Below are 13,895 nucleotides of genomic sequence, written 5' to 3'. Positions count from 1 at the left end.
AATTGTACCTCTTTATCGTAACTTTTTTTAGAAATAAATTAAGTAATGTATGTTTTTTGCTAGTTCTTTAAATTAAAAGTCTAATTTTGCTATTTATAATTGGTAAACATAAAAAAAATTAAAATTAAAATTGAAATGAGAAATGGATAATAGATAGGGCATGCACCAGGGCTCCACCATTGCAGAAAGATGAGGAATGCTGACGTGGCAACCATTAGGGCTCTCACTGGGGCATGCACTAGGGCATCCATTGTGGATGCCCTAAGAACTCATATTTATTGTTTTGAAGATATAAATAATTGAAGTAGTCGCATGGTAGTAGAGTGGACTTTGAATAATCTTATAACGGAATTTTCCTATTTAAATGGGCATATAATTTCCAAGAAACAGATACTTCCACCGTCCCACTAAATATGCAACATTTGATTTTCAACACAAGATTTTATGTAGTGTTGTTTTGTGAGCTAATGAAGAGAGAGTAAAATATGATAGAAGAAGTAGAGAGAGTATTGTTTCTATTTATAAAAACGTATCATTTTTAGTGAGACAAACTAAAAAGTAAAATGTTTTGTTTATAATGGAACAAAGTGCGTATAGCATAATAACATTAGGAGTCAATAATGGTTCTTTGACTATTCCGTGGTGACTCGAATCCCTGGTCCACTGATTAAACACATTTGATGATTAGGGTCGCATATCATTATCTCTGTTGGAGGACATAGGCATTTGAATTTAAGAAATCTCATCATGGAGGCACACTTATTTGCTAGGCAATCCCCAAAGACCAGCAAAGAGACGTGCACTGCGCACACACATAGCAAAGGGGAATAGGGACATGGTCACATTGAGATCATATATCTAACTTTTCTCATTTTAGCCCATTTGTTAATAAGCATTTCATTTGATTTTATCATAATAATACTCTAATTACTTTTTCTTTCTACGTCTCTATTACTTTACCATATATAATACTCCCTCCTTTCCAAAATATGAACTTTTAAAAAGGCACGAGTTTTAATGCAAATTTGGTATAGTAAAAGAGAAAGTGTGTTAGTGGAAAATGAGTTGCATCTTAATCTTATTAGAGAGAAATTTCCTAAAAATGAAAGAATTTTTATTTTTAGGGGACGGAGGAAGTAGTATTAGAAATGAGGGAAGTGAGGAAAGTGTATTGAAGCATTTCGAATTATTGTGTTGTAATGCATTTTCATATAAAGTGTATTGAAGTATTTCTTTTCGTATATATGTTGTATTTGTTCTAAAGTACCCACTCCTAAATCCTGATAACATTGAATAGAATTCGTATCGAATGTAGACCATTAACAAACAAAATATCGTTTTGCATGCCAAACTAAAGTGAAATCACGTTCTAAGGTACCCAAATTGGAATTAGTCAGAGGAAAAATTCAACTCGCATCAAATATTGTCTAAAGGTTCGAAATGAATGAATGTATAAATTTCCCCTCAACACATTTGAGAATGATTTAGTGAGAATTGTGATGAATTGCTGACTAATTAGCAAATCAAACTAAGACTAACTCTTAGCTAGGGGTGTCGAAACGGGTACCCGCGGGTACCCGCACCCGACGAGTCGGGTACCCGCACCCGATTTTGGCCCAAAAATTAGTCCCGATACCCGTCCCGCAATTAGTCAGGTATTACCCGATACCCGAGTCGGGTATCCCGCACCCGATACCGCGGGTACCCGACCCAAAACATTAAATTTTTTTTTCAAATCTTCTTTTTTTAAAAAAATATTATTTGTATATTTTAGATGATTTTTTAAAAATACTACTTGCCGAATGTAATAGTCTCACTTGAAATTTTATTTTTATTATTTAATTTTGTTGAGAATTGAGATCAAGCCATGTAAATCTTTGATTCTTTTGATTCTTTGTCTTCGTTTATTTCTAATTTTTAAGTTAAAATTCTTCATATCTTATATTGTTACAGTTTGATACGGCATATTCCCAAAGATTATCCCCATATCTTTACTATTTAGTTAGCTATTGATTTTCCATATCTTTTCATATTTATTAGGATTATTTTCTTGTTCCTTAAGTTAGGGTATTAGGATTATAAATAGGGTCTTTGTTATTCCTTTCCATTATTCAAGAAATATCAAATTATCTTATTTTCCGTTTATCGTATTTTAATTTCTTTATTTGGTTTGATCGACGGGCAAAGCTCCCGCGACTATCGTTTATCCCTAAATTTGACGTCGGATTGATCGTCGGGCAACAGTTCCCGCAACGTTCGACGCGAATTATCCTAGTTAAGGAACTTCATCCTTAACACAGTTATACATCTAAGTTCAAGAATAAGTTCAAGAATAAATAAGAAAATAAAAGAATACATCTAAGTTCAAGAATAAGTTCAAGAATAAATAAGAAAATAAAAGAATAAATAAATAAAGAATGGGATAAAATCATAGCTACTGACTACTGTGCAAAAATCCTTGCTTTTTTCATTTTGCTATAGCATCCCTTATGCTCGAGATTTCAGCAAAGCCAACTTGGAATAACAATTACTCCGATAATCATCAAACTAAACAGAAGTTAAAAACTTAAAAAACACGTTTTATAATATATTACTAATAAAAAATTACATTAAAAATAAAAAATTATAAAATATTAATACATATTGGGTATTTCGGGACTATCGGGATTACCCGGTCGGGTATCGGGATTACCCGTTACCCGCTACCCGCTACCCGTTTCGACACCCCTACTCTTAGCCATTAGATTAAGAGATCTAGTGGATAAAATAATGACAAAATGTATTATATTTTAAATTTAAAAAAATTAGTATTAAATAAATTTAATGGATATTAATTTCAATTCTTATATATAATTGTTAAAACTAACAATTTTCTCTCTTTTCAAAATAATCTTAAAAGTACTTTAAATTTACGCAATTATCTCAATTTAAATTATTTTCTAGCATAAAAAATATCAAATTAAAGGTAATTTCATAAGGATTTTAACGAGATTTCAATTGCATATGTTCGGCCGATGTTCAAATGATGAAATTTGATAGCTTTTATTTCAATTTTTCGTAAATGTTGATAAGTAGTTTTACCAATACACGCATCAAATAATGCATGTACAATAATAATAAAACTGTGTTGATATTTTCGTATACTTGTGAAATACTCATGTCATTATGTTGATCTTGATAATACTCATGTCATTGATATTCTTCGGCATCAGGTTCGGATATCCAAATCTTTTGATGTGGATACTCGATTCAATACCATAATTCCTAGGAATACGTGACTTACAAATCCATGGCTCCTTTCATAATTTCCATGATGAAATTATTTCATAGTTCTTGGGCTTGTTTATTTTTCTTTAGTGGGCTTACGGATTTTAAATGAGTTCAACTGATAATGAAATTTCAAGAGTTGTGGGCCGGTAAATTATACTCTTCCGATTCTCACCATATTAAATTAACCACAGAAAAATTAACACCTACTACAATTTATTTTGATTCTGCCCATACACCATGATGTAATTCGCTATAACAGAACCCACAACATTCAAGAATAAAACGCGTCCATGAAATCGAAATAAATGTAGGATAAAGACGTCAAAATTCCGCACCAACTCTCAACTCTTCCACAAAAATGAGCCGCAAAATTTGTCCTCTCTTTCTTCACCAAATTTGCCTCTCCACCATTTTCCTCACTTCATCATGCCTCAGTCTACAAACAGATACCATCAATTCCTCGAGCTCAGGCATCATCAAAGACGGCGACACCATAGTCTCCCGCAGCAACAAGTTCAAGCTCGGCTTCTTCAGCCCCCCCAACTCCACCCACCGCTACCTCGGCATCTCCTACACCTTCCCGCAACAAACCGTTATTTGGGTCGCCAACCGAGACACACCCCTCAAAAACTCCTCCGGCGCCGCCTCTCTCTCCCAACACGGCAACCTCGTGATCACAGACACCGCCACCAATCAAACCATCTGGTCCTCAAACGCCGCCGCTTCATCCCCCACCAACACCACCCTCCAAATCACCGACACCGGAAATCTCATCCTCACAAACTCCTCAACCGGAGCTCAAATCTGGGAGTCGTTCCTGCACCCTTCCGACGTCTTCGTCCCTACCATGAGCACCAGCGACAACATTTACACGGGGAAGAAGGTGATTGATAGAAATTCAGAGTTCCGTCTTAAAACAGACTAATGATACTTTTTTTTACTGGGGTTAATTATGTCTTTACAACGACGTGGGATAGTTATATATTTTATTTTTTTAGTTTTAATTGCCGACAGGTGATCCTGTCGGCGTGGGAGAATGACACAGACCCACGCCGCGGGAGGTTCACCGCGGGGCTGGACGTGTCCCACCTCCAGCAGAATTTCATCTGGAGGAGAGACGGCCGGCCCCAGTGGCGGAGCGGGCCCTGGAACGGGCTGATCTTCATCGGGGTACAAACGTCCTATTTCTCGTTCCTCGACGGATTCGTTTATGTGACCAATGACAGCGCGGGGAATTTCTACTACACCATGCCGCAGTGGAAGATTGTCAACAGAGTGACCCTCAACTCATCCGGGAGTTTAGTCGAGACGATGTGGGATTTCAAGAACGAGACGTGGCGTACCATTTGGGCAGCTCCGGAGAACGAGTGCGATGTTTATGGGACGTGCGGGCCGTTTGGGAGCTGCAACGTCGAGGATTCGCCTGTTTGTTCTTGTGTGGAAGGGTTTGAGCCTGCGAGCGGGGAGGAGTGGGGGAGAGGGAATTGGAGTAGCGGATGCAGGAGGAGGAGGAAGCTCGAGTGTGGTGGCGGAGATGGATTTTCGAGGATGCAATTTATGAAGGTTCCGGATTTGGCTCAACGATTCTATTCTGAAAGAATAGATGAATGCAGAAGGAGTTGTTTGGCTAACTGTTCTTGCATAGCTTATGCTCATGACTCGAACATCGGTTGTATGTTTTGGCGCGGCGCTTTGATTGATGTTCAGAAGTTCAAAGGCGTTGGCGTCGATCTTTACATTCGTCTCTCTGCTTCAGAATTAGGTTCATTCTACAGCTTAACCATTTTAGTTTATGTCATGTTTTGATTAGTCAATGGTAACTAACTAACTAACTAACTAATTCTGTTTTTGTAAGGTAACAACCACAGGGAGAAATGGTTGTTTGTTGTGATACCAGTGGCTGGGTTTGTTGTAGTGGCAGTTTCCATCTTCATAGCTTGGTACATGTTGGTGAAGAGAAAAGGTAACGAACCGGTCGATAAGCTTATAATTTCAGGCATATATACAGAGGCGGTTTCGCTAAATTTGTGGAGACAGGGGACAAGATAAAAGACAGAAGTGTTGTTGCAGCAGAACATGCCATTTCACCTGCAATTTCAAGCACGGATGCATCAGTAGGAAAGGTTGATATGGGAGAGGTACCATTGTTCACCTTTGAGATTATTGCAAATGCAACCAAACATTTCAGTGTGACCAATCTTATTGGGAGGGGTGGTTTTGGTCATGTCTACAAGGTAACAAATTTTCTTTACATCCAATTTTTTGCAATCTTTTCCATTTATTCATTGTTGTCTTTTGATAGGGAACTCTCCCGAATGGGCAAGAAATCGCGGTGAAGAGGCTATCAGTGGATTCTGGACAAGGAATGCAAGAATTTACGAGTGAAGTGATCGTGATCTCCAAACTCCAGCATCGGAATCTAGTGAGATTACTTGGAGGCTGTGTGGAGAAGCAAGAGAAGATTCTGATATATGAATACATGCCGAATAAAAGCTTGGATGTTTGCCTCTTTGGTTAGTTCACAAATCAAAATCCTTTTAGTTACCATAATTCAGCACAACATATTAATGTTATGTTTTTCAGATCCCATTAGTCCAACGAAAAATGTCTTGGACTGGAGGAGGCGTTTCAGCATCATCGAGGGCATTGGCCGGGGCCTTCTGTATCTTCACAAGGACTCAAGATTCAGAATAATTCACCGGGACCTCAAGCCGAGTAATGTGCTGCTTGACCAAGAATGGAACCCGAAGATATCCGATTTTGGCATGGCGAGAATATTTGGTGGCAATCAAGATCACCACGATACTGCTCGAGTCGTAGGAACATAGTAAGTCCAATATTCTCACTCAAAAACATCCCTTATCCACATATGCTAATGCATTGAGTTATGCAGCGGTTACATGGCACCTGAATACGCATTGGAAGGCCGATTTTCTGAGAAATCCGATGTCTATAGCTTTGGCGTGCTTATGCTTGAGATAATAAATGGAGAAAAGAACACACACTATTACAATGAAGACTGGTCTCTGGGGCTATTAGGAAGTGTAAGTTATGGCTTTGTTAATTTACATCTAAATATGGAAAAGTGACTAATCTCATGAAGTGTCTCAGGCATGGAAAATGTGGAGTGAAGAAAATGGTTTGGGTTTTGTGGATGAAAGCATGGAAAGTTCAGGGATGGAGAATGAGATTGTTAGGTGCATTCAAATAGGTTTATTGTGTGTTCAAGAATATCCTCAAGATAGGCCTTCCGTTGACACGGTCGTGTCGATGCTAAGCTGGGAAATAGCTGAGCTTTCGGCTCCCAAACAGCCGATATTTTCTCAGAAACACAGTGCCTTCACCACACAACTTGGCTGTTCTACTACTACTAGTAATGACCTAACTGTGACTGAGCTTGACGGTCGTTGATTAGAATTGTGGTTTTGTTGACTCTACTTGTGAAATATAGATACTTTATGTTATGTTTTTTGTCCACAATTGAGGTGTAATAAATGGTCCAATGTGTAATAAATGGCCCAACTACTTTATCCATTAGTCCATTTTACTATACCTTGTACCAAGGCAATGAATGAAAAGGACATTTTTGAAAAAATAGACTTGGTTTGTATTTATGTGCGTTTAAAGTGAAAAAACTGCCGTGTTATTACCGTTTTGACTATTCTTGTGTGGAAATTTTGAAAATTAGGCTATCAAACATTTTTTAGAGGTTGAGTATTAGAATGAACTGCTATACCCATTAACCTTAAACGTGGTTTGAACATGGACTAATTGATAACCGAAAGATTAGATTATGCATATTTATATTCAAGATGCAATGGACTTGCATCCTACTTTGAATAAGTGGCCGAAGGAAATAGTTTATGATGTTGTCCGCCCAATTCCCTTTAATTCAATTTATTTATGACAACAAGTGGGCATCAGCATCACATCATCAGAGTGCTTAGCAAGCATGTCGATGCAGTCCGCTAAGCACAGGAAGATTACATACATATGCAGTGACAGATCCAGAAAATGAAATTAGTGGGATCGAACATACACGCGACGATTACATGCATATTCAGTGATGGATCCAGAAAATAAATTTCATTCAATTATGAAAAATACTATTACTGTACATTATTTTTCCTGACTGACTATGATGGTGTCGTTTTTGCCATTTCCTCTTGTTTCATCTCCCTCACATAATTACTATTGAAGACTGAAGTAATCAAACTTTCAAACTGCGTCCCATGAATGTCATCCTCACATATGCATGACTAAGCACGCTTTCTATTTAGTTACTTTATTTATTTATTTTAATTTAAATGTACTTTTCATTTCTATTTTTACATATTTTATAATTTAAATGTTATAATTTTTAGTTATTTTAATAAAATTTACTTAATTCATAATTTTAATGCATATAGTTCAAAAATTATTCCACTACAATAAATATGAATAGAAATAAGTGTAAATGTCTTAAATGATACTATTTCATACCCTATTCTGAATGCCCTTATTCATGTCAATTTTACTCACAAAAATAAATAATGGCCAAAGACTCTAGTCATGACAATGTTTGTTTTGAATAATAATATTATTATAATAATAAATCAGCCTGACCAAAACAGAACAACTTTTATAACCATATTTCCATACAAAAGAGAGTCTGCCGCCAACGATGACACGGCCACCTCTAAACTCTCTTCTTCTCGCGGTGGCGCTCTGGTGCTGCCTCCCGCGATTTTCCACCTCACAAGGCACCGGTCCTTGCCAAATCTCCGACACGTGCGGCCAATTCGGAGTGTGCGACTCTCGAGATTCCCCAATTTGCAGCTGCCTCCCCGGCTTCCTCCCGCGGATTAACCAGCAATGGAATTCCGGCAACTGGAGCGGCGGCTGCAGCAGGCGGCGCCCCTTGAACTGCAACGCCACAGAAAGAGGAAAAGACGGATTCTTGAAGCTGCAGATAGTGATGCTGTTTGACTACTCCGAGCGGTGGTCCGGCCCCCAATCTCAGTGTGAAATTCGATGCTTGAGCAACTGCTCCTGCCTCGCCTACGCCTCCGACGGAGGCGACGGTTGCAGGTTCTGGAGCGGTCCATTAGCCAACATTCAGAAGTTTCCCAGCGGCTCCGGCTCGATTATCTTCGTTCGCGTCTCCAATTCGGAATTGGGCGAGTTCTTTAACCTAATTTTATAATTGCTTTATTCTACCCTCTGTGAATGGATGGATGCCTCTTCCTTTTTTGTTGTAGATGTGAAGAAAGTGTCTAGCAAGATCATTGTAGCTATTGCTGTTGTTGCTTTCGTTGTCATGTCAATTGGGGCATTCTTGTGTTGGAGATCGATTGCTAAACGCAGAGGTAGTATTGTTTGTATAATTTTATAGTTTATCCCTTGATAGCTTGTGTTTCTTCATATAAGGCAAGAAGGAAACAATTGAGCTTGGGAATGCTGTTGATCAGTCTCTTCCAGATGGATTGAGTCAAGTGAATATTGATGAGTTGCCGTTGTTTACATTGGCAATGCTTACAAATGCAACCAGCAGCTTCTCTGAAGGGAACAAGCTCGGGAAGGGTGGTTTCGGTTCTGTTTACAAGGTAGGTTCTTTGTGATTTTTCGTCTCGTTATGTGTCTAGTTTATGACGAGGAAAGTGGTGCGACGCTAGGGAGAGTTGGGTGATGGGAGAGAGATTGCGGTTAAGAGGCTTTCGCAGGCATCTACGCAAGGGATGCAAGAGTTTATCAATGAAGTGGTGCTGATTTCTAAACTCCAGCACAAGAATCTTGTTAGACTGCTTGGTTGTTGTGTGGAGAGTAAAGAGACTATGCTGGTTTATGAATATATGCCTAACAAAAGCTTGGACTATCACCTTTTCGGTGAGTGGGTTCAAGATCTTCTGTTTGTGTTTGCATTGTTGTCTTTTAACTCTACATTGTGGCTTCATTTTGAATGTGTATTGCTTTCGTAGATTCATCACAAGAGATCCTAGATTGGACGAAGCGTTACAAGATTATCGAAGGTGTTTGCCGAGGCCTTGTTTATCTTCACAGGGATTCAAGATTGAGGATAATCCATCGCGACCTCAAGCCCAGCAACATATTGTTGGATAATGATTGGAACCCCAAGATTTCAGATTTTGGACTGGCCAGGATATTCGGAGCCAAGCAGGATCATGTGAGCACCGTAAGAGTGGTAGGAACATAGTAAGTAGACGAAGACAACTTGCTTCATGATCGTGATATTTTGTGAGCCGTTGCTTATTTGATTTTGTTGCAGCGGATACATGGCTCCCGAGTATGCAATGGAAGGAAGATTCTCGGAAAAATCAGATGTTTATAGCTTAGGAGTGCTGATGGTGGAGATTGCTACTGGGAGAAGGAACAAAACCTTGTGCCAAGACGGCTCCTTGAACCTTCTCGGACATGTCAGTTAAAAAGTTCAAATTAGTACAATCTTTTGAGTATGTGTCAACATGTATTGATTTATTGCATAGGTATGGAAACTGTGGAATGAGGAGAATGTGGGAGGTGTTGTAGATAGAAGAATATCAGGTTCGAATGAGCGGGCAGAGGTGATGAGATGCATACATATCGGGTTGCTGTGTGTCGAGGCAAGTCCTTCAGACAGACCATCCGTTTCTGCTGTGCTGTCGATGCTAAGAAGTGAAGTAGTTGAGCTTCCGGACCCAAAGCAACCGGCATTGTCTGTAAGGCCCGTCCTTTTAGATTCAACCCAAGAGATCCAAATATGTAGTTCATCGTCTGCTAACAATGTCAGTGTCACCATTGTTGATGGCCGTTGAGGTATGCTTTCTCCTATTCCAACTAGTAAATTATGATTATCTATTTTGTAGAAGGATTATAGGAACAAGGTTTATACCATATCATTTTATACTAATTAAAGATGGATATTCATTTAGTATTGCTAATGAACGTGAAAAAACAATACAAATAGCTCTAGGAAAGTAAAATTGTATAACTAAAAAGAGAATAATATAGTGATCTGGAAATAGATTCATCTTCCATCAAGCACACTAAGAGTGAGCTCGTTATTGGAGTAGACATATTGCTGTGTTGATCCATTGGGGCCCGAGTTCGAACCATTTTCTGCAAACACCAGCTGTTTGGGCAGTGGCAGCTCCACAATTTCACCACTCAACATCGACAGAACTGTTTGGATCAGAGGTCTATCGTTTGGTGATTCTTGGACGCACAGCAGCCCTATCTGAATACATCGAACCATCTCTTCCTCTGTCTCCCTTCTTGCAATGCTTTCCTCAACGAAACTCAAGCCGTTACCCTCATTCCACATTTTCCACGCCTGAAATTCAAACATAAATTACTCCCTAAATAACAAGAAATAGTTTTAACAATAGTATGTGGAAGTTTACAAGTGCTTACATATCCAATAAGGCTCAAGGAAAATTCATCATTGAAATAGAGTGTGTTCTTTTTTCCTTTTTTAATCTCCAGAATCAGCACTCCGAAGCTGTATACATCAGATTTTTCTGAAAATCTGCCTTCCATTCCGTATTCTGGTGCCATGTATCCGCTGTAAAATTTTCATTTATTGTTAGTAAAACTTACGCACGCTTTTTTGCTCAGGATGATATATAACTGATGAATATTCACTTACTATGTTCCCACTACTCTAGCAGTACTTCCATGGTCCTCATTGCTTCCGAATATTCTTGCCATCCCAAAATCCGAGATTTTTGGATTCCAATCTTGGTCTAGCAGAACATTACTTGGCTTAAGGTCTCTGTGAATGATCCTTAGTCTTGAGTCTCTGTGAAGGTACAGGATGCCTCGCCCAATGCCTTGGATAATGTTGCAACGCATATTCCAATCTAACAACTTCTTTGTGGGATTCGTATGACCTGTCCAAAACATATATAATGAAAACTTTGCTTCTGAATAATGGTATAAATGCATAGGAGGAATGTGATGAGTTGAACTAACCAAAGAGACAAGTGTCCAAGCTTTTGTTTGGCATGTATTCATATATCAGAATCTTCTCTTCTTTGTCAACACAACCTCCCAACAATCTGACAAGATTCCTGTGTTGGAGTTTAGAAATTACAATCACTTCATTCATGAATTCTTGCATCCCTTGTCCAGATTCTGCTGATAGTCTTTTCACAGCAATTACTTTCTCATTTGTCAGAACTCCCTGTGAAATCACACATAAAAAATTATACTTATGATCTTGTTATTCTGTTGATCTAGAATTGAGTACAATGAACTGTAATAGTTTTGTTACCTTGTAAACAGGACCGAAACCTCCCCTCCCGAGAAGATTATCTACATGGAACTGGTTTGTTGCATTAGCAAGCATCTCGAAGGTGAACTTTGGTAAATCGCCAATATTAACTTCCTTCGATTCATTTTTTTAGTACGATTGCAGTTGAATCCGTCGTGAACATCTGTCCTACTTCCAGAATACTTGAATCTTGCGCCTTGTTCCCTGATTTGACGAAGAGTGAGATGCAGCAATATATACTTACTTTGTCAAAACTAATAACAGGTCAATCACCTTTCCTCTTCACTATTAACCACCAAGCAATAATCATCATAACAGATATGCAAACAAAACCCACAGCAACTCCAATTATGATGTACAACTTTCTCTCCTTGTGGCTATCTGCATACAGAAACAGATCATTTCAATTCATTCAACCTTGATACTGTGTCATTAACTAGTACAAACTGTGAAGGAAATTACCAAATTCAGAAACAGAGAGACGGACATAGATGTCAACACCAACACCGTCGAACTCCTGAGTATCAATCAAGGTATCACTCCAAAACATACAACCAATGTTACCATCATAAGCATAAGCTATGCATGAGCAGTTCCCCACACATCTGGTCCGACACTCGTCTAGAACCCTAGAAGGAAAGGGTTGAGCAAAGTCCGGAACCTTCATATACTGCACCCTCTCAAATTCATCGTCTCCACATCGCAATTGGTTCCTCCTCCTGCAACCATTAGTCCAATTCCCTCTCCCCCATTCATCCTCATTTACAGGCTCAAACCCTCTCAAACAACTACAAATAGGCAATTCCAGAGCATTGCAGCTACCAAACACCCCACACTTGCCATAAAAGTCGCACACGTTTTCAGGATACGCCCCCCCCCGGTGTCCCATCTCTTCTCCACGCCATTCCACACCTTCCGAATCGCAATTCCTGAAGAATTAATCATGGTGATTGTTAATAACGCATCGTTCTGCGGCCTTGTGTAGAAGAAATTGCCAGCACTATCATTTTTCAGTTGAAAGTACATATCTAAGTAGGCGTAGAACATTTCTTTTATCCCGATAAATATCAGGCCGTTCCACGGCCCGCTCCTCCAGTGTGGGCGCCCCTCGTTATACGTGACAAGCTGTGGGGGTCCTTTCATGGCGTCGAGGCCCCCAGTGAAGCTCCCTGTCCCGGGGTCTGTGGCGCTTTTCCATGCCGTCACCAGCAGCTGCTTCCCTGTCCTTATGTTCTGGCTTAATGGCATTCCTGGCACCTGAACATCCGTAGGATGTGAGAACGACTCCCACAGCGTGTCTCCAGAGTCCTCTTCCAGCAAGACGAGATTGCCAGTGTCCAGGATTTGGACAACCGGATGAATGACGGGAGAGGTAGTGGTGAGATTGGTCGACCAGACGGTTCGATTAGTCCCGTCCAAGACGACGAGATTGCCGTCTTGAGACAGAGTAACGGCGCCGGAAGAATCTTTGAGGGGTGTGTCTCTGTTGGCAACCCATACCACTGTTTCTTCGGAGAAGGCGAGGAAGATTCCTAAGTAGCGGTTGGTGGTGTTTGGAGGAGAGAAGAATCCCAATTTGTATTGCTTCTTTGCTGATATAATGGACTCTGGATCTCTGATGATCACACCGGCTGAAATTTTGTCATTTTGTAAACTCAAACATACAATGCTTTGGAGAATTAGAACAAGTATTGATGTATGAATAAAGAATTTAGTGATAATGCGAGACATTGTAGGAAAGTGCATGGGAAGCAATGGGTTTATGCTTATGGTGACTCGTGTTACCACTACTATATATAGTACTCTCTCGGTCTACTATTAGTTTTGACTTGGTATGAAATAGTAAGAAATTATTTGACTCTTATTAGAAAGTGAATTAGAAAAATCAGTAGACTATGAGGCATGCGTTTACGCTCTCTTTGTCCCCCTTGGACTTTTGAGGAGGTACGAGTTTTAATTTACAAATTGATATAACTATTAAAAAAAAATAGAAAGAAAAAGTGATTATATATTAGTATTAGTAAAGAATGGGCTGAACTTTATTATAGAGAAAAATAGTTTCTTAAAAGAGAAATTGCATGAGATTGACTAAAATGAAAAAAGTTCATAGTACTTTTAAGGGACAAATTGGAAAGTCTATTTGATAGTATATTATTCTCTTTTTTATTTTACTTTTTCTGCACTTTAACTATTTACTATTCTCGTTCCATAATAGTGAAGATATTTCTTTCTGTCATGAAGATTAAGAAAAAATGTTTCATGTTTTAAATAAAAAAATAAAAAAATAGGAGAGGAGAAAAAGTAGAGATAATAAAATAAGAGAGAAGGAAAACTAAGACTAAGAAAATGTGTTATTTTTTACTAAAAGAGAAAT

The 13,895-nt window shown here is 38.9% G+C and overlaps 3 protein-coding genes across 3 annotated transcripts; 1 reads left to right on the top strand and 2 right to left on the bottom strand.

The window, feature by feature from the left end:
- Nucleotides 1-3,577: 3,577 nt before the first annotated feature.
- LOC125188393 (G-type lectin S-receptor-like serine/threonine-protein kinase At1g11330) lies at nucleotides 3,578-11,775 on the top strand. The gene is made up of 16 exons (XM_048085211.1): nucleotides 3,578-4,153; nucleotides 4,285-5,032; nucleotides 5,126-5,233; nucleotides 5,308-5,504; nucleotides 5,573-5,783; nucleotides 5,854-6,097; nucleotides 6,164-6,314; nucleotides 6,382-6,673; nucleotides 7,899-8,429; nucleotides 8,511-8,618; nucleotides 8,680-8,855; nucleotides 8,925-9,135; nucleotides 9,228-9,462; nucleotides 9,536-9,683; nucleotides 9,753-10,062; nucleotides 11,533-11,775. Exons 1-15 carry the CDS (start codon nucleotides 3,629-3,631, stop codon nucleotides 10,059-10,061), a joined length of 4,194 nt encoding a protein of 1,397 aa, XP_047941168.1. The 5' UTR covers nucleotides 3,578-3,628; the 3' UTR covers nucleotide 10,062; nucleotides 11,533-11,775.
- Nucleotides 10,146-11,662, bottom strand: LOC125201248 (G-type lectin S-receptor-like serine/threonine-protein kinase B120). The gene is made up of 5 exons (XM_048099285.1): nucleotides 11,522-11,662; nucleotides 11,221-11,431; nucleotides 10,895-11,138; nucleotides 10,660-10,810; nucleotides 10,146-10,579 (listed from the first exon to the last, which is right to left on the bottom strand). The coding sequence occupies exons 1-5, from the start codon at nucleotides 11,594-11,596 to the stop codon at nucleotides 10,274-10,276; spliced, it is 987 nt and encodes a 328-aa protein (XP_047955242.1). The 5' UTR covers nucleotides 11,597-11,662; the 3' UTR covers nucleotides 10,146-10,273.
- LOC125201247 (G-type lectin S-receptor-like serine/threonine-protein kinase At1g11300) lies at nucleotides 11,589-13,262 on the bottom strand. The gene is made up of 4 exons (XM_048099284.1): nucleotides 12,546-13,262; nucleotides 11,984-12,450; nucleotides 11,795-11,902; nucleotides 11,589-11,725 (listed from the first exon to the last, which is right to left on the bottom strand). Exons 1-4 carry the CDS (start codon nucleotides 13,250-13,252, stop codon nucleotides 11,643-11,645), a joined length of 1,365 nt encoding a protein of 454 aa, XP_047955241.1. The 5' UTR covers nucleotides 13,253-13,262; the 3' UTR covers nucleotides 11,589-11,642.
- Between the last annotated feature and the right edge of the window lie 633 nt (nucleotides 13,263-13,895).

The sequence above is a fragment of the Salvia hispanica genome, chromosome 1 (genome assembly GCF_023119035.1).
Source record: "Salvia hispanica cultivar TCC Black 2014 chromosome 1, UniMelb_Shisp_WGS_1.0, whole genome shotgun sequence".
In the NCBI taxonomy this organism is placed as follows: domain Eukaryota; kingdom Viridiplantae; phylum Streptophyta; class Magnoliopsida; order Lamiales; family Lamiaceae; genus Salvia; species Salvia hispanica.
Note: the sequence above shows the minus strand (reverse complement) of the source record. Positions and strands in the feature narration are given on the sequence as shown.